The sequence below is a fragment of the Hypomesus nipponensis genome, chromosome 12 (assembly GCF_054491055.1).
Source record: "Hypomesus nipponensis isolate SF chromosome 12, ASM5449105v1, whole genome shotgun sequence".
Taxonomy (NCBI): Eukaryota; Metazoa; Chordata; class Actinopteri; order Osmeriformes; family Osmeridae; genus Hypomesus; species Hypomesus nipponensis.
In genome coordinates this window covers 4888350-4915432 of record NC_140372.1, presented here as the reverse complement: position 1 = coordinate 4915432, position 27083 = coordinate 4888350, and the positions used below count along the sequence as shown (strand labels likewise).

The following is a 27083-nucleotide window of genomic DNA, read 5'->3' as shown; positions in this document are numbered from 1 at the left end:
GGAAAGCGCTGCCTGGCAGGCATGCCACACTTAAATAGTCGGCGTCTGAAATCCCTGTGTTCATAGAGGGGCTTCTGGCATGATGGTGCTTCAACATGCCACGGTGCCCTGCCTGGTAGGGGCTGACGGGCTTGTGTGTGTGTGTGTGTGTGTGTGTGTGTGTGTGTGTGTGTGTGTGTGTGTGGGGGGGGGAGAGAGGATGAGCCGAGCAAAGAAGATGAAGGTTCAGTAAAAGGAGCTATGAGAGAGAGAACGAGAGAGTTAGACAGTGCTGAGAGGTAGAGATGACAGGGAGAGAGAGAGACAGGGAGAGAGAGAGACAGAGAGAGAGAGAGACAGAGAGAGAGAGAGGGAGAGAGAGAGGGGGAGAGGGGGAGAGAGGGGGGGACACAGAGCATGGTGGAAGACAGAAAAAGAGTCCCCTGTGTAGGCTCCAACAGAATCCTGCCAAAGTCTGAAATACTTCAGTCTCCCCCCTCCCTTTACTCTGATGTCCTGGGAGATGCATAACACCCTCTGTTAATCTCCCTGCACCCACCACCAGCCCAGCGTGGTCCCTCCAGCCCCAACCCCCCCCCCCCCCCCCCCCCACCACCCCCTGGTTACAGCCTCTCAGCACAGCAGCAAACCGAGTAGACTTAACACGGAAAAGAAGTAATTATTTGATCAAAATGGCTAATTGTGGATCCCGGATGGCGCTGGAGGAGGGGAGGACAGGAGGAGGGAGAGGAAGCAAGATGTCATGGGAGATGGACGGACAACCACTGACTTGGTGATATCCATTCAGTCTACCTACACACAAAAACATATCCAATCCGAACAGTTGTAGAATAACAGAAGCAGTTATTTTTGGGGGGGTAGGTGCGGAGAGAGGCAGGGAAAGGAGTTAGAAGAAGAGGCTCGGGGGCGATGGGTGAACTGGTGCGAGCCTGTGAATACAAGGTGTCGGGTCACAGATTTCACACGTGTCCGACAGTGTCTTAAAAAGCAGCTGTAATTAACTGTAAATGGCCGAACGGCGGGTTGCATGGGCCCCTTTGACACCTCTAATTGCATTTGTTTAAAGACCTGCCCTCCAGATCCCAGGGAAATTCATTAGAGAGCCGAGCACCCAGACTACCCAACAATGAATGTCAAGGGTCTGTCAAGAGAGAGAGAGAGAGAGAGAGATGGAGAGAGAGATGGAGAGGGAGAGGGAGGGAGAAAATGAATGAATGAATGAGTGAATGAATGAATAAGAGAATGAGTGAATGAGAGAATGAATGAATGAATGAATGAGAGAAAGAGTGTATTTTGGGTGTGAGAGCCCTGTAACAATTAATTAGCGAACACAAGGAGGCGTAAGGAGAGCACTGTCTAATCCTCCCCAGCCCAACACAGTCACTATGTGAAGGGGAGGGGGGGATGATATCTGTGAATTTGTCTTTTCTATGCATGTTTTTTTTGAGAACCTTGAGTTGAAGAAATTGTTATACCATATTGTTGTACACGGCGTGTTGCTGAGATATGGTTATTTTGCACTGTGCCTGGTAAAAACACAAGAGTTCCTTGAATTTTACCAACAAAATACTGTTGTGACTATGCACTACTGATTCTTAATTTTCTGCTGTTCTTGCCAAAGTAAATGCATTATCTTTATGTCACTTTGGATAAAAACATCCATTGTTTGTGCAATTTATCTTAAACCTATGAGCTTGGGTTAAAATAAACCTTAAAATCCCGGTCGCTGTTTTCAGGTAAGAACCAGTACAATCATACACCAACCATACGAACATCTCTATTCACATCGTTATTGTAGCTCCGCCCCCGGCTAAATCACAACCATGTCCAAAGGAATCTGACGGGGATCGTGTGATCATTGATCTTCCCTGGCGTCGGCCGACTTCGCCTCTCCCAGAGACAAAAGTCCAGAAAAAAACCTTTTCTTTGGTGATGATAGATTATGGGCTCCTGGATATAGTGACTAAACACCCAGGGAGCAGACTCTGGGAAAATATCAAGAGGCTCTTTAATTCAGCGAGAGAAATGTTAAGCAGTGTGACGGATGACTCCTGATCACACCTGACTGGGGTTACAATGAACGTACGTAAACAAAGGCCTACCTTTCCTCCCACCTTCTTCCTCCCTCCCCCTTTCTCTCTTTCTCTCTCTCTCTCTCTCTCTCTCTCTCTCTCTCTCTCTCTCTCTCTCTCTCTCTCTCTTTCTCTCTTTCTTACTCTCTCTCTCTTCCTGGCTGTCTCTGTAGATCTCTCTCTCTCTTTCCGTTTCTCTTACTCTCTCTCTCTTCCTCGCTGTCTCTGTGGATCTCTCTCTCTCTCCGTTCGTCTCTCCGTTCGTCTCTCCGTTCGTCTCTCCCCGGCTCCCGTCCTCTCTTACTCCCACTTTAGCTGTCCCACTCTTCCTTATATTTACACAAGATTCAGCTAGGTTTTTCCTAATGGGTATTTAAAAGCTACGGAGGGTATAGAAAGTCTTCCCAGATAAGCCTAGCAGCGTGTGCAGGGTGACGGAGACTTGGCCTGCCAGATGCCTGGCGCTTGTCTTTGGCAGGTCCCTCCACGCGGCTTCCTGTCTGCGGCCTCACTGGCGGCCCTTCCACTCACGAGGACGAGGGGATGTGAGCAGCTGCTGGCTGCACACACGTTGCACACACGTTAAGGCAAACACATATTGTATATTACGTACTGTACTGCACACGCACACACTGACATTAGTGTCACTCTCTCTCTCTCTCTCTCTCTGTGTAAATATATACATATATTCATAAATATATAATCTATACAGTATAATACAGTATAATACATGTATTTAGCTAACCAGTATTACATACATTTTATATATATTATATTCTTGTTCTATAGTCTTTCGACTGAATTCTGTAAAGTAGCTCAGGATACAATTCATCAAGGCCTCTGGAGAGCAGTTAAAACAGGAGAAAGAAGCCGATGCAAACTGCCCTGTCATGTGCTCTGCCCCAAGGCCTCGCTGCTGTTCTCCACACAGAGGTCTGGGCTCCAGTGACACCTCATCCAGCTCAGCCCCTTAACAGTGTGTGTGTATATATATATATATATATATATATATATATATATATATATATATATATATATATATATATATATAGCTTTTATTTTGTAATGCTTTATTTCTCAGTAAAGTGTGACACAAAAGGAGCAAAGGGAAATGCACGGACATGCCGCGAATAGCTTTAGGCCGGATTCTAACGCTGTAAGGCCTCAGTCTAGACGGTATAAGCGCTAATCCGGTGAACTACCGGGTTGCCAATAGCATCTACTTTTAATTACTGCTAGTGTAGTGAAAGAAAACCCCGGTACAGAAGAAACCGTTTGCTCGATGTTTAATTTTCGTTAAGTTGCGAGTGTATTTCACAGATTACTTTCCCTCGCTCGTTCTGTCTGTGTGAGGGCGCGAGACAGAACACGGGTGTTTGAGACCCCGTGATTCTGTGAGGGAGGTGTGCCACCTGCTGATTACCTCCGTCAGGAAACTTGTCCATGTAAGGCTCAAAATAGAGTCTCTTCCATTCTACTGCACTACGGTACAGTAGGGTTGGGTATCGTTTGAACTTTATCGACTCAGATTCTGATGCCGGATCTGCTCATCGGTAGTATATTCTTATTGGACTAAACAATTGAATGTCCACCTTTGAGCGTGCAATGTCTGTGTTTCACACTGTTCTCGTGACAGTAAGTGAAGAATGCTAGCCTGAGTCTAAACTATTTATTTTTTAGCTTGAGTCTAAACTAATGGCTGCTGCGTGTATATGTAGGACGTAGTCACCTACAACAGGTCCTTGCATAAAATGTGGGAACCGATTGTAGGAAACGAACCTGGCATTTTCTTAGCGGTTCTAATTTGGAACCTAGAGAGTGTCTCAACATGTTATCACCTTTAACCCGAAGGCTGTAGTTTGGCACAGGAGCGTGTACACTTTGCTTGTTATCGCAGATGCGTTGTGAATTTATTAAATAACATCCATGTTGTACTTTCCATCAGAGCTAAGTGACTTACAAGGGATGTTAAACACTGCCAACACGCAATACAGTTGTACAACACCATAGAGTTAAGTAATAATAATAATCCATGATGAATATAATTTCCACCTGTTGACTTTTTGATGTTACGTGTTTGTTTGGACTCCACCCTCTGGCTGCTGGACAGGGACTTCTCTAATTCAGTCTCCTCATGTGTTTAGTAATAAAGCTGTTTGGTTATTCAGACCATCCAACCTTCTGGGGGGATTTCGTGAAATTTAATTTGGGATTCGGTCAAATCCAGGCCAGATTGTGAATGCTATTTTCAATTAACTTCTCCCTCTAAGACAAGACAGCATGCCAAATCACATTATCCTACCATGAGCACTGAAAGAAGCCTATTACAGTGAGTCTGGGATTCAGGGTGTTCCCTGATGGGCAGTTTGTAGTTTTCATTGACACGCCTGTTTACATTGTGAATACACGGCTGTACATTCATGTAATTGTGTCGGTACAGACCACTGAGAGGGCAGAGCAAGCTCTCCAGATGTGTCGTGTTTGTTTTAGGTAGTAATCAGTTTGGGTTTCGGTCTCACACAGTGTTGAGACTCCTAATCCTAAAAGAGTCAGGAGAGCAACTTTAAATGTCAAACGAGGAAGCAAATACTATGTTTTATGAGAACAATGGGAGAAATTACTGGAACCTGTCATCATTGACTTCATCCTCCAGACCAAAAGGTTTTCACACCTCAGTCTGACCTCAAATGTCGTATATTTATTGTCTATTGTATGAATGAAATTGAATAAAGTTGGTAAATTATTCCTCACTGTTAGGCCTCCTGGCTTTAAACATTCACCAATGGATTAAATATCCTAATGAGATCTGTAGGCTCATTTTGAACAGCGTTATACCAAGATCAATTTACACGGACATGATTTGGATAGGTGGTTTATGAATGGTGATCTGTGTAAGAGGTGTTAATATATAAATAAATACAAATCTTTTCTTTCATCACAAATTCCATCTCCCTCTCTCTTTTTCTCAAGGAAAAGAACAGTACCCCAAATGACTAAATCTTTTTATATAAAAGATTAAGATGGTCTTATTACCTTCGCATTAAGAAAAAAACAGTTTGCTAAATGGACTCCTATTTAAAACACTGCTTGCAGCTCTACTCAGTCAGACTCAATGAATTTCTACTTGGCTTTAATCATCAGCAGTCTCCACTGTTTCTGCTCAGCCTCGCCATGATTAAGGGAAATAAAAATTCATAGTATTTGATTAATCTCACTCCTAATTAAAAGGGGAGCCAAAGTCCCATAGGACAATCTTACATATATCCACAGCCACAGTATGAAATATCAATATAAATTCAATTCCAAGGCACACAGTAGAAATAAGGGAGCTTCACAAAAAGGTGTATATTCAGACTTACACAGCACATGACACACACACACACACATACGCACACACTACAAACCACATAAAAGCTAATACACCCCCACACACATATACAGATTATTTTCATTGAAGCTAGAACCTTTTTACACTCTAATTCAGTTACGGACAGCTCACACTAAATAACATGTATCTACACATCTGCACTGTTTCTGTCATATGGGGAAATATTTAATCAAAATGTAGCCACCTGGCAACCTGTGGAATAGGACTTTGCCTGGCACAGAAAATTGGTAATTTCAAACAAATTGCTACCCTCAAGGCCACTAAACTACAGGCTCAAGCACAACGCTCAATATAAAGATTTGACTCCCAGTGTCACAGTATTACTCAAGCGAGTGAAAGTAAGGTCTGTTGAGACGGAGACAGTCAGACAGAAAGTAGAAGACATTGTTATATACTGTGGAGACAGAGAGACAGACAGAAAGAGAGACAGACAGACAGACAGACAGACAGAAAGGATTTTCAGTGGTTTTGGAGCTTATTTGTCTTTGGTTGTGCATGCACGTGTGTGTGTGTGTGTGTGTGTTTGTGTGTGTGTGTGTACTGAGGGGTGGGGGGATTGGTTGTTTGTCTTACATCTGCAGTGCTAAATCTCAGAGGAGACCGTCAGCCATGCAAAGCAAACACTGTGATGCCTTTGCAAAGTGGGTGGCGCCCCGCCGCCTATCTCTGAATCCTGTTCTGCTGAGCTGGGCGCGTCTCACAGCCCTTGCTTCTTTTGTACTTCAGCCATCTTCTGCTTCACTCTAGTTTTTCTCCTTGGTGCGCAGCCAATCAGACTCTTGCCTTCAAAGGGCTTCAGCGAATCACACGCCAACCGGAAATGCTGCATCCAATAAAGGCAGTTTTTTGGAGTTAAGCTGGTGACTGGATTTGGAAGTATGTGCCATCATGACAGGAAGGAGACACCCTGGAATGGGTGAGCTATGGGACTCTTGCTGAAGCTTTGGCCTTTAAGGTTTGGAGTGGGGCAACATGGGCTTGGGAGCAGTGTTGCTTTTGGACTTGGAGTCCAAACTTCAAATGGAGACATATTGCCATGTGGCTTTTCACCACAGATTGCACTACACTCTGCTCTGCCTAAATGCAAGGTCAATCGCCCTGAACTAAACATAACCTTAACAATGTGCCATGCTTGACCTTCTAAATGGGAAGTCAACTCTATCACCCTAACAACGTGGGAAAAACCAACTCAGAGACAGACAGAACACGCTGTAACAGGCAGGCAACACAGTGTCAGCCGCTGCCAAATAGCTGCATCAGCCTTTTGCATCCCAGAGAGCCTGAAGATAGGCACAGGAAAGGTCAAATCCTATTTAGAGTCATCGACTCCAAGTGAGCGATATCAGGCCTCTCCATCAGAGATCATGCAGTGCCCCGGAGAAGTCGCTGGCAGTTGTCAACATTAGCAAGTGGCTGTCATTTACTCTGTCAATTTGGAGCTCGTCGCTATCTCTGCGCGCTTGGCTGGAGGCGTCATGGACAATTCCCACTCATCCCTGGGTCGTCCAATCAGACGGCTGACTTGAGAGAAGGGAGTGGACACAAGAGCCACAGCAGGAAGCACAGAGTTGAGAGCACACACCTGGAGCATTCATCCAACTCTGCCTAGCAACAGAGCACCCCCTATTCGCGTCCCGCGGGACAGATACAAAACTGAGCCAACTGCCACAGCACGATAACTTTGCACATTTTTTTTTATAAACAAGAAAACCATTTCTCGTAACAAAGAGTAGACAGCTGTCTTGTGTTCGCACCAGGAGTCAATAGGGCTGTTACCCTGTGCACATATGGCTCGTCTGATAGTGGAGGTTTACAACCCACTACTCGGTCAACCCCAGCTGCCATGGTGGAAAACAAGACGTCTCTCTCTTTCCCCTACAGGCGGGCGGCCATTTTGTTCCATCAAGGTAATAAAATATCCCACGGTACAACTAACAAAGACGTTAACAATTCTTCTGCACTTAAAGAGATGAGAAGATTAGATTAGGAAAGGAGGCCTCCTGCTTGAGTCAAGCAGCTTTGGTCTTGACTGATTCATTTGCATTAATAATGGTTAAAACACACCCAGTTCTCAGATGGGCAAACTGTTCCTGAAACCTCTTTATGTTAGTTAATGAATAGACCATCTTCTGTTGAAGGGTACTCTAACTCTCTAGCAATGTGAATATGGACATGTAATTCGTTTTCGTTGGATACCATGTTGAAGGAGCTAAGGAAGTGAATAACTGGACATATCCAGTGCGCCGTATTTCTTTGCAGATAATCTCTGCTGAAGTAATTGACCTCATCGTTTTTCCGTCAGTATGTCCATACTAAAATGTTTCATTGTTTAGTACATCACGATAGAAATAGGTGTAGCCTTGTCTCATGAAATATTCAAGAGTCCATTCAGTCATTGATGTTCCAGCAACACATACACGACACCCTAACTTGTGTTCTGCAGCATTAGCATGCAGAACCACCCTCACTTGTTCCCCATGTGCGACAGTCCCCCTCATGTCTTCCCTCCAGTCCATGGAGCACGGTGAGAGCACAACATGGAGAGGACGTGTACAGCGCAGTCCCTCTAACTGTCATCCTGTCTTCCTCTCCTGTAAAAGCCACCATGTAACACATATCCCTCTAGCTGTCAAGTTGTCATCCTACCCTGTTAAAGCCACCATGTAAAACATATCTCTCTGTGTTCATACCCTGTTACAGTTTTGACATAATTATATGCAGGACCAAATGTATTTTGCAATGTAAAAACGAAGAACTGATAGAATTGAGTTTGTCAAAACAGCACTCTTAGCGTGTCTTATCATCTAGCAGTTACTTCTATCCTTCTCATTTAAACTGGTTTACTCTGACAGATTGTTTCAAGTTAATGTGCCTTTTAAGAGTTTGGGAGGGGAAAAACACACACTCATACACACACACACACGGCAGACAGTCCTGGTATTCAGGCTATGCCGATGGGGCCCTGACTGGCTGGTAGGAGTGTCCTGTTTGGCATTTAAAGCACCTAAGCTCACCACGGTGACACGGGCAGAAAGTGACTGGCTTGACAGAAGCTGTCCCCCAGGGAGGCAGCAGCAGCCCTCTCTCCAATCTCGCTTGGGTCAGTGAGGGGGCGAGACGCCAGCCAAGAGCTCCTGGCTAGGAACACTAATTATCATGGCTGCCTTGGCGCTCTGCAACACCCCACTCCTCTGCAACACAAACACACACACACACACACACACGTACACATGAACATGTACACATACACACACACGGAAAGATACACCAACACACACACATAAATATACGCAAACACACACGCGCGCACACACACACACACACACAAAAACCCACATGTATACATCACACTTGACTGCACACACATACACGTATACGCATACACACACTCAGGGCTCTGCTAGGACTGTTCTGAACTGCAGCGTTTGTTTTCCAAAGCTGAAGGTGTTTGGGGCCGTTTTGAAACACGTTGGGATGAGAAGCCTTTAAGATTTTGGTCTGAGAGAATCGACTGGCTAAAAAGTTTTCAAGACCTCCTACTTCCTGGTTTATTTTTCTACCCGAGCTTGTACATTTTCTTCTTCTCTGTTTAATTGTGATTGTTTGATTAGTCCAAAAAGCCAGCGCCAAGTCTGTACATACCCTTCAGACATTACTAATAATTGTTGAAGTTATAGTTACGTCAGAAAGCAAGTTCTCTGGAACACTGCCATTGAGAAAGACAAAAATAAAGTCAGAACTGTCCAGGAAGGTGGCGGTTGTTTGAGGCTTACAGCCCTCCTTATGTCATCCACGCAGCCCGTTTCACAACCAGTGGTTCCCAGAAGGGGGCTTTGACGAAGTCAAGTTGATTCACTGACCCTGGGCCTTGAGTTGAGGGATCAGAGATGCATCCCCAACTCTGAATGTGGTGGAAGCAACACCCCCTAACCGGGAGCCATCAAGAGACCTTCATCTGACACTAAAACAAGACTGTGGTCTGAGGTCCAGCTTGAGTAACACACATTCAGACACACACACACACACACACACACACACACACACATACACACACACATTCACACACCCATACTCACACACACACACACACACACACACACACACACACACACACACACACAGATACAGTACCAATCTTAACAAACCACACACAAACCCCAGCCAGAGCAAGCATGGACTCAGCACCAGAGACTCAGCACAAACTCATGATAATTTAATAAATGCCTGAAGGCAAAGTTTGAGGCAGTGGACAAATATAAATATTAATTAACACACCAGGGACGAGTGATGTGTGGAAAGTTATTCGCCAATTGGCTGCTGCCATATTAAACAGAAAAGCCTGGTCAGAATCCATAATGTGGTTTATAATCTGCATCTGAACTTCAAACGTCGAACTTCTAAAGCTGGAGGCGTCTCGCTGAGAGCGCGGATGTTAAGTTTGAGGAGTGTTCGTTACTTTCCGCAAATGAGGGAAAATATGCTAAAGACACATACTGATCTATATAGAGTCTTCCAGGTCACGTTGGAATCTTTGACCAACTTTGGGCGCCGGAAGGTCAGATGTCCCATTAAGATGCGTTCTGACAGAAGGTCGTGGATGTCACGTCCCAATTTTGCCGCCAGATGGATGCAGATGGGAGCCCAGACAGTGAGGAAGCAGCAGTTGAAACGACGTCCGGACGTTAAGAGACGGATAAAACAAGTGCGGGCCTCTTTCCCCATCGCCCACACATAATCCATCACACAAAAGACCTTCGATTGAGCCGTCTCACCACAGCCTTGTGTGTGTGTGTGTGTGTGTATGAGGGGGCTCCGTACATCAGCTCTGACCCGCTCGTCTGCTCCTTGTTTCCCCAGGACCCTGGTGAGGGGAGCGGGGGCATGGAAGGGGGGTGGATGAGATGAGTGTGGATGGCCCTCATTCCCCTCTGTCTAAACTGGGTGATTAGAGCCCAGCCATGGCCAGACCCCGCTTCCTCCATCCCGACACATCGCCTGTCACTTCCCTTGAGCGGTTGGTTATACGAGACGTCCCAGTTACCGAGATAATCATCCACTTAGAAACCATGCATCTTAGAGGGAGGCTGGCTGTCTTGTCCATGTCCCTGTCTGTATGCCTGTCTGTATGCCTGTCTGTCTGCCTGTCTGTCTATCTATATGCCTTACAGCCAACATTGTTGCCTGTCTATCTAGTGCATATGCCTGCCTATATACCTGCCTGTGTCTGTGTGTCTATCTGTCTGTCTCTGTCTTTTATGATATTTTTCCAGGCAGACTAGAATACAGATTATGGTTGATAATCCTAACAATTAAGACAGCCATTTATGGAACACAGACACCCACGTTGACGCTGCTGTCACACAATGACACTAGAGACACACACTGTTCGCACTTCCATCTCCAAACACCAGCCAGTAATGTGTTTGTTAAGAGAGTGTCGGTGTGACATTAATTTAAATATATATATATATATATATATATAAGATATATACTTTTACATTTAGTCATTAAGATCCCAAATTGCACAGAACAGAATTAGCAGCATGTTCACAGTATTCAGTGTCATGGTTTACATTCAGACACACTCTGTGCTGTTTAAATCTGTAGTTATTGCGAAGCATTGCACAAAGCTTTTTCCGTCCGGGACCTGAGTGAAGCAGAAAACAAAAAGAAGACATGGCTTTCTCTCATTTACCAAAATATGAGTCTTACCAAAAACGGATTTGGCAACACTTTAGATCTTGTTATAGGTCTAAGTGAATAGAAAACAAGGATGTGTAACAACAAGACAATGTTGATAAGCATCTTTTAAATGCCTTATTACCTTATTAATTAACGCTTATTACAGCCACCTGGATCTGAAGTGTCAACACTGATTAATGTATACATGTCATGTAATCCAGTCTAAAGTCATCCAGGTTAATCAATTCTAACATAATGACACAGGAACGTGTCTGCAAAGCAGAGAGGAGTTTGCTCCATCAGAAATTTAGGTGGGCATCCAGGAAGTTAGCGAGCCTGAATCTCTGGACTAACGTTGAATAGGACGGTGGGTATGGACTGAGGAGAGAGAGAGTTCCAGGAAGAGGCTGGAGGCAGAGCCAGATGTGTGGGGGCGGAGGACTTTGCAGCTGGGCCTAGATATCTCCACATGAGCCTAGATACCTCCACAGCCTGTCAAATGTATCCCTCTGTTCTGCTATGTTAGCATCAAACCTCTGTCTTGCTCAGCGAGCTTGGTGGTTCACTGTGGTTAACTTTAGAGAGCGGGCAGAAGATCCTGATGTACTTTCAACGTGAACAGTATGTCACCTTGGATAAAGAACATTTGCTAAATGAATGAAATGTAAATGTTGTGTAGTGACACGGGTTGGATACTAGTGTGGAGAGTCGAGGCGAAAACACCATCTGCTCTAACCGGAGAACGACTTTCTGCAGGGATTCTCACAAAGCATGGAGTGTGGAAAACGAGTGTGTCTGGATCTTGGAGAGGTACAAAAGGGTAAAGAAAGTTCAAATGCATACAGGTGACTACTCTCTCTCTCCCTCCCTCTCTCTCTCTCTCTCTCTCTCTCTCTTTCTCCCTCCCTCTCTTTCTGTCTCTCTTTATCTTTATCTTTCTCTCTTTCTCGCTCTCCCTCTCTCACGTTCTGTCTTTACGTCACTTCTTTCTATCTTTTTCTTTGTTTATCTCTCCCCCCTACTCTCTCTTTTCTTTTCCACAGTGCAGTTTCCATTACAGGTGTGGGAGTTTTAGGTCAAGCCAGAGTACTTCTGTTTGAGGTCTTTCAGACAGCGGAGATTGCAGTACACATACAAATCTGCTCTGTGACATGGAGAGGCTGTCTTTTACAGTTGTGTTCTCAGGTTGGCTGCACTGATGTTCAGGTTGGCTGGTGTGTGACTGATTCTCGTGTTTCTAAACGAGTACAGTAGCATGATTGTGTAAAAATGTCAAGTGGAAATTTATTTGGAAAGTGACTGTGATTTGCTATCCGTCGTGAATGACTTTTACCACAGGTCTGTAAATATGGTTAGTTTTGGATGAGACTAGACAATATCTTGAGATGTAGAAGGATTCATTTCCATTCCAGTCCATTTCAAGTGTAAGTCAACATAACCGCCTTACTGTTAAACCCAACTTTAATGTTGACTGTACCAAAGAACAAATCCAGCCTTCAAATGACAACTCAGTCTGTTTAATTCATCACTTGAACATGCTGACAAGTAGTCGCCCCCCAAAAATACCCTTGGACAGGCTGTCCTTCCTTAAACCATATTTTAGCTGTCTCCAACTTTCAATCTGGGTTAACATGTCAGCCATGCAAAATCGAAGTTTGCAACGGCAGTTAGATTAAAATGGAAGCCACTCTCACCTAGAAGTGAATCCCACTGCAGTAAGCAACAAATGGCATATCTGAGCTGGATGGCATTTTTAAGGATTAGCTTTAGCTGCCAGGGGTGAGCCAGCACACAGAGAGAGCTATGGTGTCCTGCGAGGGTCAATCTCACGGTGCGCCTGGGGCCTGAGGATGGCTGCTTGGATCGGCAGACAGCTTGGGTTTGGTCTGCTCGGAACGGCCCTTCCTACACTTAATGCAACCCCCTTCCTACACCTAATGCAACCCCCTTCCTACACCTAATGTAACCCCCTTCCTACACCTAATGTAACCCCCTTCCTACACCTAATGTAACCCCCTTCCTACACCTAATGAAACCCCCTTCCTACACCTAATGTAACCCCCTTCCTACACCTAATGTAACCCCCTTCCTACACCTAATGTAACCCCCTTCCTACACCTAATGTAACCCCCTTCCTACACCTAATGCTACCCCCTTCCTACACCTAATGTAACCACCTTCCTACACCTAATGCTACCCCCTTCCTACACCTAATGCAACCCCCTTCCTACACCTAATGCTACCCCCTTCCTACAACTAATGCTACCCGTCCTCCTTCCACAGATGTGCTTGTCATCACCTGGCTGCTTCAGATGAGCAATCACCCGTGTGTGTGTATGTGTGTGTGTGTGTGTGTGTGTGTGTGTGCCTGTTTGAGCGTCTGTATCTGTGAGGAAGAAGGAATGAGTCTTTGCACTTTGAACGAGTCTGTGTGTGTGCGTGTGTGTGTGCGTGTGTGTACGTATGAATGTGTGTGAACGTGCGTCTGCATGTGTGTGTGCGCGTGCATCTGTGCCAGAGCAGCATATTCCTTGAGAATGGGTGCAGCGATGCACGCGCGGCCCTGTGAGATAAGGTTCCTATCTCCTCCAAGCTCCCTGGCCGTGTAGCTGGGACAGCCCTCTCATTCAGATAGGCCCCCGTGCCTGCCTGCCTGCCGCTGCTGCTGTTTGTTTTGTTTTCTTCCCTGCAAATCTCGCTTTTTTTCACTCAAGCTATTATTTTCACTTGATCGAAATCAAGTTCCATGGCTCTTTGCTTGTGATATGGTGCTGCTGTTAAGACACCGGGGGGGGGGGGGGGGGGGGGGGGGATTGGGGGTGTGAGGGGTTGGGAAGGGGGGGGGGGGGGGGTTGGGGGTGTGAGGGGTTGGGAAGGGGGGATGGAGGGGGGAGGGGTGAAGACCAGGAAAAGGGGGGAGTCTGTGTCGCGAAAAGATAAGCAGGACAGCAGAGGGGAGGGGAAGAAAATGAGATGAAGGGAAGCAAGGATGAGGGGGGATAGGAGGGCAAGGAAAGGAAGAGAGAAGAAGGGGGACTTTTCAAGCTGGGGGAGAGAGGGTGGGAGGGAAGGAAGAACAGAGATGAAGAAAGGGAGATATTGAGGAGGGGAGAGGGTGGCAGGTAGAGAGAAGCGGCGGGAAAGTGAGCCACCAGTCCAGGAAGGGCATCTCCACTCCAGCAGGAGTCTGGAAGGACTCCCGAGAGCTTCAGGAAAAGACCTGACAAACACACGCTCCAAGCTGAATATCAACCGCCAATCCCCCGGATCACAGCTCTGATGAATGACATTTAAATCCATGGCTTGTGAATAGTAAATTAGGTTTCAAGCAAAGAACCACCCTGCCCCAACCCCCCCCCCCCCCTCTCTCCCCCCCCCCCCCCCCAACAAACACACCCCCTCTCCTCACACCCTCATCTGTACGTGTGCTCCACTGTTAAGGGAATTGATCACCCTCTCTCTCCCTCTCTGCTTCTGCCCGTCTCCCTCTCTCTCTCTCTCTCTCTCTCTCTCTCTCTCTCTCTCTCTCTCTCTCTCTCTCTCTCTCTCTCTCCGTGTTCTGTCATGCCCTCTCTCTAAGTAGGATCGTTCACTCCTCCTCGTCACCTCCGACTGGCGGCAGGGAGGATGTGTGTCCCAAAACAAATGCACCTTCCCTGTTAATTGCACACTGAAGGAGGAATGGGAAATATAATGTGTTATTTCTTGGCAGGCAGGGATTCACAGTTGAAGACAGACCGGGAGCTGTGATATTGACAATGTATTGACAATGTTCCGTGAATAGCGTTTTATCCCGTTCTATTCAAACACGGCCTAGTTTACACTGGCCATGGATAGGGATTTCCCTATAATGGGTAAGTGAAAATGGATGTGTGCATCAGATCTTTACCCTTCATCCTGGATTAACACTTCCTCCTCCTCTGCCTTTTCACAGTCATTTCCTGTCTGCGATGAGTCCCTGGACGCACAATAAACAGTGCATCTTCTATATTCCGCCCCCTCCTGTGCCAATCAAAAGCTGTGACAAAGGTCAGGTGATAGAAACAACCAAGCTTACAAGCTTACCTTTCAAGTCAGCATCCTTCTTTTTTTTTTTTTTTCTCTCCCTCCCTCCGTCCCTTCTAGCCCCTGCGCCCCCCCCACCCCCTCACATTTCGAGAAAACCCCCCCTGCTTTTGTCCTCCCTCCATCAGCCACCCCACCAACCACTCTCCCTCGCTCCATCCTCTGCTCTTTATCTGTCTACCTTTGTCCCTCGTTGTCCTCCGATCCATCCACTCCTCCCACTCCGGTGAAGGGGAGTTGATTTGCCTCACTTCCTCCTCGCCTCACTTCCTCTCATCCCTCCAGTCTAATTTGTCTATGACGAGTACCTTTCTTTTTTTTTTCCCGCTCTCCCTCCCTTCCTCGCCAGTGCCTGCCTACCCAGCATGCACGCTGCCCTCCTTGTGATTACTTTTCACCCCGCACGCTAACCTTGTCTCCACCTGTCATCCCTCCATCTGTCTCCGTAGCAACGCTGCCTATCTCACCTCTTATTAGTGTGCCCTTCTGGCATCCACCCTCAATGATCTCCCCATGTGGACCCTTTCAATCACAAACCCTTTTTTATATTTTCCGGAGCTTTCTATTCATGACCTGGTCGACACACTGTTAAGGTCAGCATGGATCCCAAGTTACTGCTGCTGTTCAGGCATACTGTAGTATGGAAAAACAGCAATTATTGTGGACGTACCTCATACTAGTCTAACTATGTGATCTTACTACCTATGGTGTCTGATGTAGGAACGGGATATATATGGGTGAAGAAACAGAACATGAATTGTGGAAGGACATTCCTCAGTCTGGGGTTTAATATGTTTGTTTTTTTTTTTTGCTAAGGTTGACATGTCTTAATCAACTCACTGTGATTGTGGCCAGTCAGAAATACACACCTCAGAACAGTGTGTTGGAAAAATCTGAGTTCTTCCTCCTCTACGCAACAGAGTGCACTCTACCACCCACACATATGTTCAAATGTATTTATTTATATTTTATTGCTTTCAAAATAAATAAAAAAAACCTTCTTCCCACCTTTTCCTAACCTTCACCAGTGATGTAAACATGGCATTCAAATGGTGCGCTACCCCAGTGTGAAAGACAGAGAAAGAGCAGATGTTACAGCTACATGCTTATGCATGTTTATATTTCAGTGTGTCTGCACAGTTGTTTAGTTTAGTCTTCCCTTATGTGTCTCCCCCCACTCTCGTTCTCATTCAGGTGTCCGTCTGTGATTGGCTAATCAACTCCATTCCTCACCACACCCGCAACTGCTCCCAACCAATCATCTGTTCATCCGTCTTCCATTTGAAACCCCTTCCTGTCTTCAGATTCCTGTCGGTTGATTCTGTGTTCGTGATTTTCCCTCGAATCAACTTGGTTTTATGGAATTTGGAGCGGTCGGATATTCTGTGCTGCGTTTCAGCATCAGTTTTAAGTTCATATCATCCTCGCGCTCAGTGTTGTATTATTTAAGTTTTGTGCCATTCCACGGCTCATTCTCAGAGGAGTAAAGGGATAGGTAATCTTCCCATGGGACACCCCATCATGTAGCATTTCTTCTGTTAAGAACGCAAGGCAAGCAACGAGCGCCACCCAAAGTACTTTTGTTAGAGAAGCATCATTTGGTCAGGCAGATTTAGTTAGACCTTTTCTGTTTTCGGTTCCTTGGCACCGTTCATGGTTCCCTTGTACTGGGTTTTTCTTTTAATAATTATTGCTTTTGCCTCGAAAACATTGTGTTGAGCGCCCACACTCCCAAACACAGTGTGGGCAGCCCTCCTCACTTCCTGGATAGAGACAAACCAAACAGGAACTAGTCACTGCAGCACATTCAAACTCTTCACAGTTTTTCATCTGCCACCGAACGTCTGTAGAACATGAGCCTCAACACTGGCAGCATCAGTCTGGCCCCATGCCAAAGCTGCAAGAAGATGCAATTAACATGAAGGTTTCAGTGTGAGTCGTGATGGGAAACTGAGATAGCTGGATACCATATGTTTCACTCAGAAATTCACACACAAACACACACACACAACCCAAGCACACCCATTTACATGGACACACACACACACGAGTATGCACACATGTACACGCACACAGACATAATCACATACACGTGCAGCTCACACACACACACACACACACTCAGACAGACAGACAAAGAAAAAAGTCTGTCTCCGTCTATAAGGAGGACAGAGAAGGGGGCTTCATCCCGGTGACTGCTTCACTCGAACACATTTCTCCTGGCGTCAGATGTGTGCTCCTGCTTCTCCCTCTGCCTGTCTCCGACGGTGTATTAATGGGAGTCAGACCACAGTGAGGGCGCGCAGCAGGGATTAGTCCCTATCACTGGGCTCAGGGGCCCCAGATCGGTTCCCGGGGGTTAAGGTGAAGCTTTCTCTGAAGATACAGCTCTCTGAAAGGATACTGCTGCTGCTGCTCTGCCGGAGTGTTCAAGGAAGAAACTTTAGTGCTAAGATAACCCGTTTAAGTTTCCATCTCCATGCACACACACACACACACACACACATCCAGTACCTACACACCTAAATGCAAACATGTACTGTATGGCAACTCACACACACACACACATGCAGACGAAATACACACAGGGACGTGTGTGTCAATACACACACGCTATAGACGCACACACACACACACACACACATTTACAAACATGCACACACAATAAAATGTGAAGAAAGACTCTGCTGAGTCAAAGAAAGCCCAAAGGACTGTATGCTTTGATATTACAGCACATTCAAACCCAATGGACCACACAGAAAGAGAGGATTTCAGAGGAATATTTGGGAGCCAAAAGTTACATTGCTGTAGGATATGAAGTCAGAGAATGATGTCACGGAACGGCAGAGTTAATCCACCTATAATGAATTTCACCAAACTGTTAAATCAGCTAATCTGTGCCAACGTTCCTCACATTTCATCTTGTATATACCAATCCTTCTTGCCCCTTCGACATGTCAAATAAACAGATTTGTATGTTTATCTATCAGATGAACACCATCAAGAGATGTAGAATCTCACCTCAATGCAAAGTTTTTTTCTCTCTCTTCTCAATACAGTTATGTAAATGAGAAGATGCTATGCAAACCAAATGCCTAAATAAACGGAAGGGACTGTTTGGTTTGTATCTGGAGCGAGACTGGGGTTGAGAGCGCCCGTGTGGATCCTGCTGCATTGGTAGCCGCAGTGCTGAGGAGATAGGGGCTCAGACGTGATAGAGATGTGCATGGCTGGAGAGATAGTCTGGTGAAAAACAGGCCAAGGCTTCGCTTGGCTCGCCTCCCCTGCCTCTCCTGAAGTCCCAGTTTTATACCAGAGAGAAAGTCTGGCTGGCTGGAGCAACAGATCTGACGACTGTTACTGTGCACTGTTCTCAGGACTCCATCTAGCTCTCACACACACGCACACAGACGAACGGACACAGACACACACAAACACAGCGGGACACAGATACATAAACACACACAGTGAGATACCTACACAAACAGACACACACACACACACACACACCAAAAGGGAGACTCCATTCCTTGCCAGCAGACTTGGCGAAAAGCCAACCCGAACACAGCAACCTGTTCCGGTGGTTTGGTTTCTTCCGTAAATCATTCCGGATAGAAGATCACATGGACCTCTTGATATTGTGACGGAAGATAATATTTCTTGGGGTTCTACACACAGCTGTCAGTCTTCTTCAGTTGTCCTGTCTCTACCTCTTTAATGCCCCCCCCCCTAGTCATATGGCAACATCCTCCAGTAATGACGGCGTCGGCCCTTCAGATGGTGTTTACTGGCTGACAGCACTCTGCTCTCTCTGTATGCTCCAGCAGGCATTTCTATTTCCCTCCCTTCTGAAGGCCCTGCCTAATTTCTCTTTGGAGACAGGAATCCTTTAAAGCCCATTGTATCCCGGGGCAACATATTCACTGAGGGTTGGTTTTCCAATACCTGGGAGAGATTAACAGCGCTCCCTGATTTATGAATCCCTGCTCGCCCACCCACAGGCTTGGTGCTGGGCGCAGGCTGTGCTCTGGCACAATGGGATCTGAGTGCCAACGACAGAACACACACAAACGCATATGCATAAGCACACATATATACATATACTGTACACACATACAATCCCATTCACACATGCATACACACACACACACACACATAGTCTACAGTATGTGCACACAAACACACCAGTTTGGCTAGATCCACTCTCATCCATGAAAGCTGCATGTGTGTATCCACACTCACATACCAATTGAACTTGGGAGTAACATACCCTAGGAATATGCATGGCTCTCCCTAGGAACTTCAGAAGACACTGTGTTTATATGCTGGGGCCCAGTTGGCTGCTAATGAAATAAAAGTGCTGGATAGCAAAACCCACTGAGCTCCACTGAAAGTTGCCCTGGGTTCTTTTGAGGATGAGCATGAAGTTTGAAGAGATTTCTGGGATTAGTGGATTTAGCACTAGTTTGTTCTGATGTCCATTCAACCCCATTTTCAACATACTTGACCAACCCTTAACACATTTTCTACCACAAGGCCAGAAGAACTGAGGCTTGAGTGTGGTCTGAAACCACATCTACATTTCCTGTACAGTACATCCACCTTAAAAGACAACAGAACAAAAAGTCCATCAACACCAGAGTGATCAACAGCGGGTTACAAGGATTCCAAACCATGAGCTGGGACACAGGCCACGCCCCCTGTCATCAGCGCTAACGTTTTGTGGAGTGAGCTTTTCTGACTGCTGCCAATCTAGGTGGCCACCTGTCATTTCTTCAGACTGGAGAGGGTCTAAGCCAGCGGCTACTGCAGTGCTGTCAGAACCGCAGCCTGCATGTGGTCTTCCAACAAAGCATCTGCCCGAGTCACTTTCAACATCCGACTGTTGATGTGTAACTAAACGTACTTAATTACAGATTCACAGATATGTCACTTTTGACATTTGGCTGTCATTATTTCAACATTTGGCTTAGAAACACGCACACACACACACACACACACACACACAAAGTCACACACCACACCCATCTGCTGTGTTGCTGAGTTAGTTGTATTTACAGAAGGGAGCAGAACAGAATGAGGCAAAGCACAACAGGGGAATTATCCATCTACACTGCCTCATCAATGATGAATTGCTGAAGTGCTTCCGTTTTCATGCTACAAAACAGACTTGCATTTGGCCACGTTGCCCACCTCCGACTGCCCCCCCACCCCCTCCCCGACTGCCCCCCCTCCCCGACTGCCCCCCCCCCCCGCCCACCAGCACTTCCTGTTTGCAGTGGCCAAGCTGCACACGCAGCAGTGCCACTTCCTCTATGCTTTCGCGTGTGCCGTGTGATTGGCTGGCGGAGCGCTCCTGTGCCTCATCCATCTCCCCTCAGTGCAGAGTCATCGGAAGCAGACCAAGGTAAAGGGGTCGGAGGTGGCGTTCGACGACTCGCCTCTCTGCTTCCGTGATAAATGTGATTTAAATATGAATGAGAAGACGGGCGATCTGTCCCTACAGGAGATAAGATAACGCCGTGTTTGAGAAGCTCGTCGAAGCATGCTGAACTCCGCAAACGCCGCCTTCACAGTCTCACCTGACACCGTTAACCAGCATTTCGTGACACGCTGTGTTGTTTACAAACACCCGCTGTTACACAACCCTAATCAACATGTCCCTTTATAGTCCTCTTTATATATCCATGACAACCTGTATTGAACTATGATTAGCTATGCTTTGCTAACTTGCTCTTGATCTATTTCACTCTGAAAACTTGGAAGGGAAACATTGGGAATTAGATTGTGGGATCTCCTGGACGAAAAGGAGGTCTGTAAAAGCTTGTTGGAAGCTCAGGCTTCGAGCCAACATCAGGAAAGGATTAGGCTACTCTCTGTCTCCACATACTCTTTTAAACCTCTGTTTAATTCAGAAGGCTGTCTTCAGCCTCTGTAACTCAACTGTTTGTTGACTGGTTCAAAACCAGAGCCAAATACCATCATAGCATTTCAGTGAGTCACATCAGTGAGACCGTTTTTGACTATGACTGATAGCTTTCTGTGAAGTAATCACTCATTGTCACCCACTGTTGTGTTCCAACAGCAGGATTGCATCTGTTCTGTTCTCATGTTGGCTATGGAGAATTGCTACCAACAACCCCTTCTACCTCTTCCTCCCATCTATCCTTCTCTTTCTTCTGACCCTCCAATCGCCCATAATCTTTTCTGTCCACATTTCCCTCCTTTTTCACTTGTCGTGCCATCCTTCATTCATTCCCACAGGTGCTTTAAACCTTGAAGCCTCACAGGCAGCAAATCAATTTATTATAATATTTTCTGGAATCTAACTGATTGACAGGAAGGAACGAATTTGTGCGCTCCACATATGCATCCATCTGGAGAATGTGTGACGAGGTCATTCATCCCTTCATTCATATGGTTTCACCGAGGAATATGGCAGAGCTGACACTACCTTCATAATTCCAGAAAGGAACACTCATGGACATGGATTCCAAATAAACAATTATGAGCAAAATGACAGGTGACTAAAATAAAATTGAATTGACCCGTCTTCACGGGTCATTTCACGTTTGAAGGACTGAGCGCCCACTTGTGTGGCCCAGTTCTGTAATGATCTCCTGGTATAACTAGCAGCACACCTTACACCCTGGGTACAGATCAGCACAGGGAACCACAAGGAACCACAAGGAACCAGATAGTTCAATCTTAGTTGCTAACATTATTTGATCTAAAACGGCAGCAATCGCACACAGATAAGGCCAGTTCAAAAGAGAACACAAAGGGGGGAGTCCCTTTTTTTTTTTTTTGCCGCTGTTCCGTCCCTCTTCATCTTCTATCTGTAATTGCTTCCCAGTCCTTCCCTTTTCACTCCTTCCCTTTTCACTCCTTCCCTTTTCACTCCTTCCTTTTCTCCTGCACTATTCCGTTCCCTTGGCTGGTCTTCCTGCGCAGGCCTGATGGAAAGCTAACGTCGAGCAAGTTCACAAAGAAGAGCACTAGCACAGCCTCCTGTCCATTGTGTTCTGTTCTTTTATAGAGAACCAATTACACAACAAACCAACCGTCATTTCTCCCACTACGAGGCCTACATACGTTTCACTAGTTCAAAAGGCGTGTCCGCCCCATATACATATCCCCCCGCGTAATATCTCACCAAGGGCTCCAGAATGTCCAGAGACGCCACTGAGTAGCTAATCATCAGCTAGCAAAGCAAATAACATGATTCTACAGCACCTCCTTGTCTATTCTTCCATGTAATGATAGCCTGCAACGTCTGTCAAAAACAGCTTGCACCAACAACATTGCTGTCACTCACCCGAGAACATCAAAAGGTAGCCTTCTCTTCATTCCATGGTGTTTGTAAAACAAACAACAGTATATATGTGCTTTACTTTCGTGATTGCTTCCGGGTATGTTACTAACTAAAACGGACTATTACTGATCCAAGGTATATACATATATAATTATTGTTATTTTTTGCTGCAACAAGTTCAGTTAAAGTCATGGTGGAAAGCTCCTATTCCCTGGAAGTGTGTGTAGGAGTTTGTCTCGGTGTTGTCGAGTGTCAACCCTTGTCTTTTCATCTGCAGTGCTACACCCTCAACAAAACACAGAAGAACTAACTGGCTCTTTAAATCTTTAATGAACCGGCTGAGACCACCAAGCACGTGTATTAGAATGTTCATAAATAAATAAACCGCTTTGAGCCTGGGACAAATTAACTTAAAGTCAATGTGCATTCATCAAATGAATTTAAATTATAAATAACCAGTGATTACACCTCATTCTTATAACAATATAAATTAATCTGTTGAGTAGTGTGTATTTGTTGCATAGCAACCAGTGAAGTAATGGCTCTAATTATGATGGCTCTTGCTGAAACTGCAAAGACGGTTTTTGAAAATTGCATACTAATGACAGTGGGATTATTACAATCAACCACACGCACGGGAATTGAAAAAAGCCTTCCACCATTGTATACAGTAGGCTAAACATTATATACCATCCACAAGATTATCTTCGGAAGAAGATCAAAACACCATCTTTCGGTGATTGGCAAATTTTCATTTTAAGCAAGCATTAAATAGTTACCCTCCATCTCATGTCTTGTATGATTCTGAATGTGTTTTTGGAAGAATGTTCCAGAAGGGCGTTACTGAGAAGATTAACAGATTCATTTTACCGAGGACGCTATGGAAAAAAGGATCATTTTGAGGGACATTCTTTCACAATTCGAGTCCAGACACACTGGTGTGAGGATAGAAGGCAGAAGTTATTTTTCTGTTCCCAGTGTTCTGCAATCCAGCCTTGCGCCCAGACGCAAGCCTTTACAGAGACAACCCCATATCTGCTTGCAGAGCCCTGCATGTTTCTGATAAAGACTACACTGTCAAGCCTCACAGGAAGCCAACGGGAGCTTTTATTTCATCATAAGATGCTAAGAGGGAACAATTGTCTGTGTCTACAACAAAGAGAATAAGTAAAGAACGACAGATATATGAAACAGACTTAAACACTTCAAAGGTTAATTCAATCTGCTGAAGCAGTCCTTGGGTGCTGTGACTCAAGTCTATCTCAGGAAGTTGACAAATTAATCCGACCTCGTCGCTCGCCTTCGTGAAGGAGAAGAAGAAAAAAACGGTTTCAAAAGTAAGTGTGACAGACTAACAAAACGTTTTGTTCTTCCTCCAACAAAAGCCCTAGTTCTGGGATTCCATTACCCACGCATTGTCATGAAACCTCGTCCCAAACAGAAGAATCTGTCAGCATATTACAGGGAAATTGCTCTTACTCTCAAGTCTATGGGAGCAGACGTTTGTCTTGATTAACTTATTTGTCTAAGTGTATTCAAATTTCTGCTCTACGATTTGATCTATTGGGATACATGGACATTAAAGTCTTGTTTTCAACCATACAGATCTTTTTGTGAAATTCAATGGGGAAATCATTATAAATGAGTACTCCCTGATGCACTGCATACTTCAAAACTAATTCACAAAACTAACGATTTCAGAAAGTTTCAAAAGGGGCTTTCAAACTAAAATCTTTACTAATCATAAACCACTACTAAAACACATAGATCCTTTTAATATGAATCCGAAAAGATAAAAATACAATGTTGAGGTGTATTTCTATTCACCAATGGTTTTCCCAGTGGCTGTTGGAGGAGTTGGGTCACCTGATAACCTGAGCGGCGTGTGACTGGCTGGACGGCCATGACCTTGCAGCGATGCACTTGATCTCTGCACACGACTCACCTCCAAACCACGAAACAAGAAAAGTGGGTCAATAGGAGAACGTGCTCTTTCCCACCAGAAATAGAGTCAAGTTAACATCTTCAGTCGAGCACAGCGTGTCTTCCAACTGGGAAATCATCTCTAAATAAATCAAATGAGCTTCACAAATAGGTGAAGAGCCTGTGGGAGCAGCATGTCTCCACTAAGGAAGTGGAACGAGATGAGGTTGGAGAAAAAGACGATTAGTGAAGAATTAAATGACCGGCTCATGTTTCAACCCAACAGGGTTGGAAAGAGATTCGATAAAGCTTGATGTTGGGTTTCATCAGTGTAGTTGTGTACGGCAGTGGTGGTTTTTTTGTACTTCTGGGTGAGGAGTGTTCACGTTCTCCTTCAATCCTGATCTACTTGAGCGGTTTTGTAAAACCTCCTCACTTCTTTCTCCTCTCTGTTAGAATTTCATTTATCTTTTTGGGGGGCTGAGACAAAGCACATTCCCCACTGCATGGCTAAAGGTTTCTAAGAGTTGATGTCCAATACATCAAAGAGAGGGGATAGTGTTAGTGCATGAGGAAACGGGTTCAGTACAGTGCAAACTACCGCTCTCTCGTGTGTGCTGTGCAAACCCACACCAGCATACTATTACCCCCTCCGCACTTCACGAATATTCATGGTACATTCATCCAAGGCTTTCCGTTGACAAACAGGAATTCATCTGGGGAACGTATTTTTCTGTGCGGTCCGGGTACATTTTCTCAACTCCTCCGTGATAGAAATGTACTTCCCCGAACAGGACACTTGAATCTTGGATTGCAATATTGTCTCATATGGAAGTTCCTCACAAAAATAATCCCACATAAGGTAAAGATATAGATCATCACTGTGCCTGGTAGCTGAGATGTGGTTTATTTGACTAGAAAATACAGACCGTTCCTTGACTCGGCCCACCTAAAAACATTCGAACGAAGCTCTTCTGATCCTTTTGGTGCACTTTTCACATGTACTACTTGCATGGCACTTTGGATAAAAGTGTCTGTTGAGTGAACAAAAATGTGAAATGTAACTCACCAGAGTTGGGATCGGAGTTACCGTCGGCTTCGGTCCTCTTGTCGGGGGAGGCCTGTTCGTAGAAGTGATCCTGCGCCTGAACCAGAGGGAGAGGGTGTGTGAGGAGGGTGCCACTGCCCACAGGCTCATGCTCTCCCAGGCCGCTGTCACTGCAGCTCTCCTGGGAGCCGTCCGGCAGGTGGAACGTGACTCGCCGCTGCGACTAGAACCAAGACAGCACAAGACAGAGCTACGTCAGAGCTCTGCTTTCTGTTCTCTGTTCTCTGTTCTCTGGCCTCCTCCTCCCTCTGCTCTCTCTCTCTCTCTCTCTTTTTGACAATCTTTGGTTTTTCAGTCTATGTCTCGTTCTTCACCGGTTGTGTCGTTTTTACCACAGAATTCGCTGATGACAATACAGTCAATTCAATCTGATGAGACAGTATTGATTTTACTAGTTGTCTCAACTGAAAGAAAGAGTGTTGACAAAGATCAAGTTGTCAAACCTCACACTAGAAATCAAATGCATGTTTTGTTTATTTTTTACTGTTTTTACAGGAGGACTGATAATCACACAGTCTGCCGACAGAGAGAGAATCAACCCCCAAACCTTCCTCCTGTGAACGAGAGGAGGGGTTGCTTTGGCAACTGTGACTTTGGGGCGTTGCCTGGCCACAGCCAATGGGGTCAATCACTTTGACGGAGGGGGAGGTAAAGAGGGAATTACAGCCACGTTTCGCTGCATACCGCTGCATACCGCACATGAAAACAGCTGACAAACATGCTGGACCACCAACAGACCTCTAATGCTTCTGTTCATGTAGAGTAGGTGGTGGAGATGTAGAACATCATTAGTGATATGGAGATGAACAGGGAAAAGGAAGAAATACTGTGGTGATGTTGTGAACTTCAACTTCAATCAATGGCTTCACTCTGTATTCCCAACACACTGTTTTGGGGATTCATTAAATGATGTGATTTTGGTGGAGGTTTGTAACCCTGCTGGTGCTGAACAGCGTGTAGCGTAAACACAGACTGCATGGGAACAGACCTGAGGCAGAATAACCCATGTGTGCGCACACCCACTCACGGAACTCCCACGCACGCACCCTCCACGTCACGCCCCCCCTTCTGTTTTCTCCCATTGTTAATTCAGCAGGTCCCTTTGTGTGTGTGTGTGCGTGCGTGTGTCTGTTTTTCCCTCAACCCTAATGACATTTTCCTCAGGCTTTTTCACCAGTCCAGAAACAAGCCTCCAGCTAACCTTTTCTCCGCGCGGAGAGGTCCCTGCCATTGCCGCGGCAACCAAGACGGAACCGAGGCGGGCTTTACTGTAATTATTGGCTGCAGCAAAGGTCATCCAATCTGCAGTCTAATGCAAATGACCTCATTATATATTTTAGACCTGTTTCAAAAGCAAGCGACATTCAATTATAGTGTGAAGACGACGGAGAAAGAGCCCACAGTTACTTGCGGTGGAAGACTGTGAAAGGTGTTTGGTCCACGCGGGCTTTCGGGCCTTCTTTCATGGCTTAAAGTATTTGTGTAGTTTGTACACCTTAGTATGTTTGTGAATGTGTGTGTGTGTGTGTG

The 27083-nt window shown here is 45.6% G+C and overlaps 1 protein-coding gene across 1 annotated transcript in view; it reads right to left on the bottom strand.

Moving 5' to 3' along the window:
- The window catches only part of pcdh9 (protocadherin 9), a 139159-nt gene that overhangs the window by 15669 nt on the left and 96407 nt on the right, over positions 1-27083 (bottom strand). Inside the window, exon 2 of the mRNA XM_084668276.1 lies at positions 25515-25716. Coding sequence (XP_084524402.1) covers positions 25515-25716 — 202 coding nt within the window. The remainder of the gene's footprint in view (positions 1-25514; positions 25717-27083) is intronic.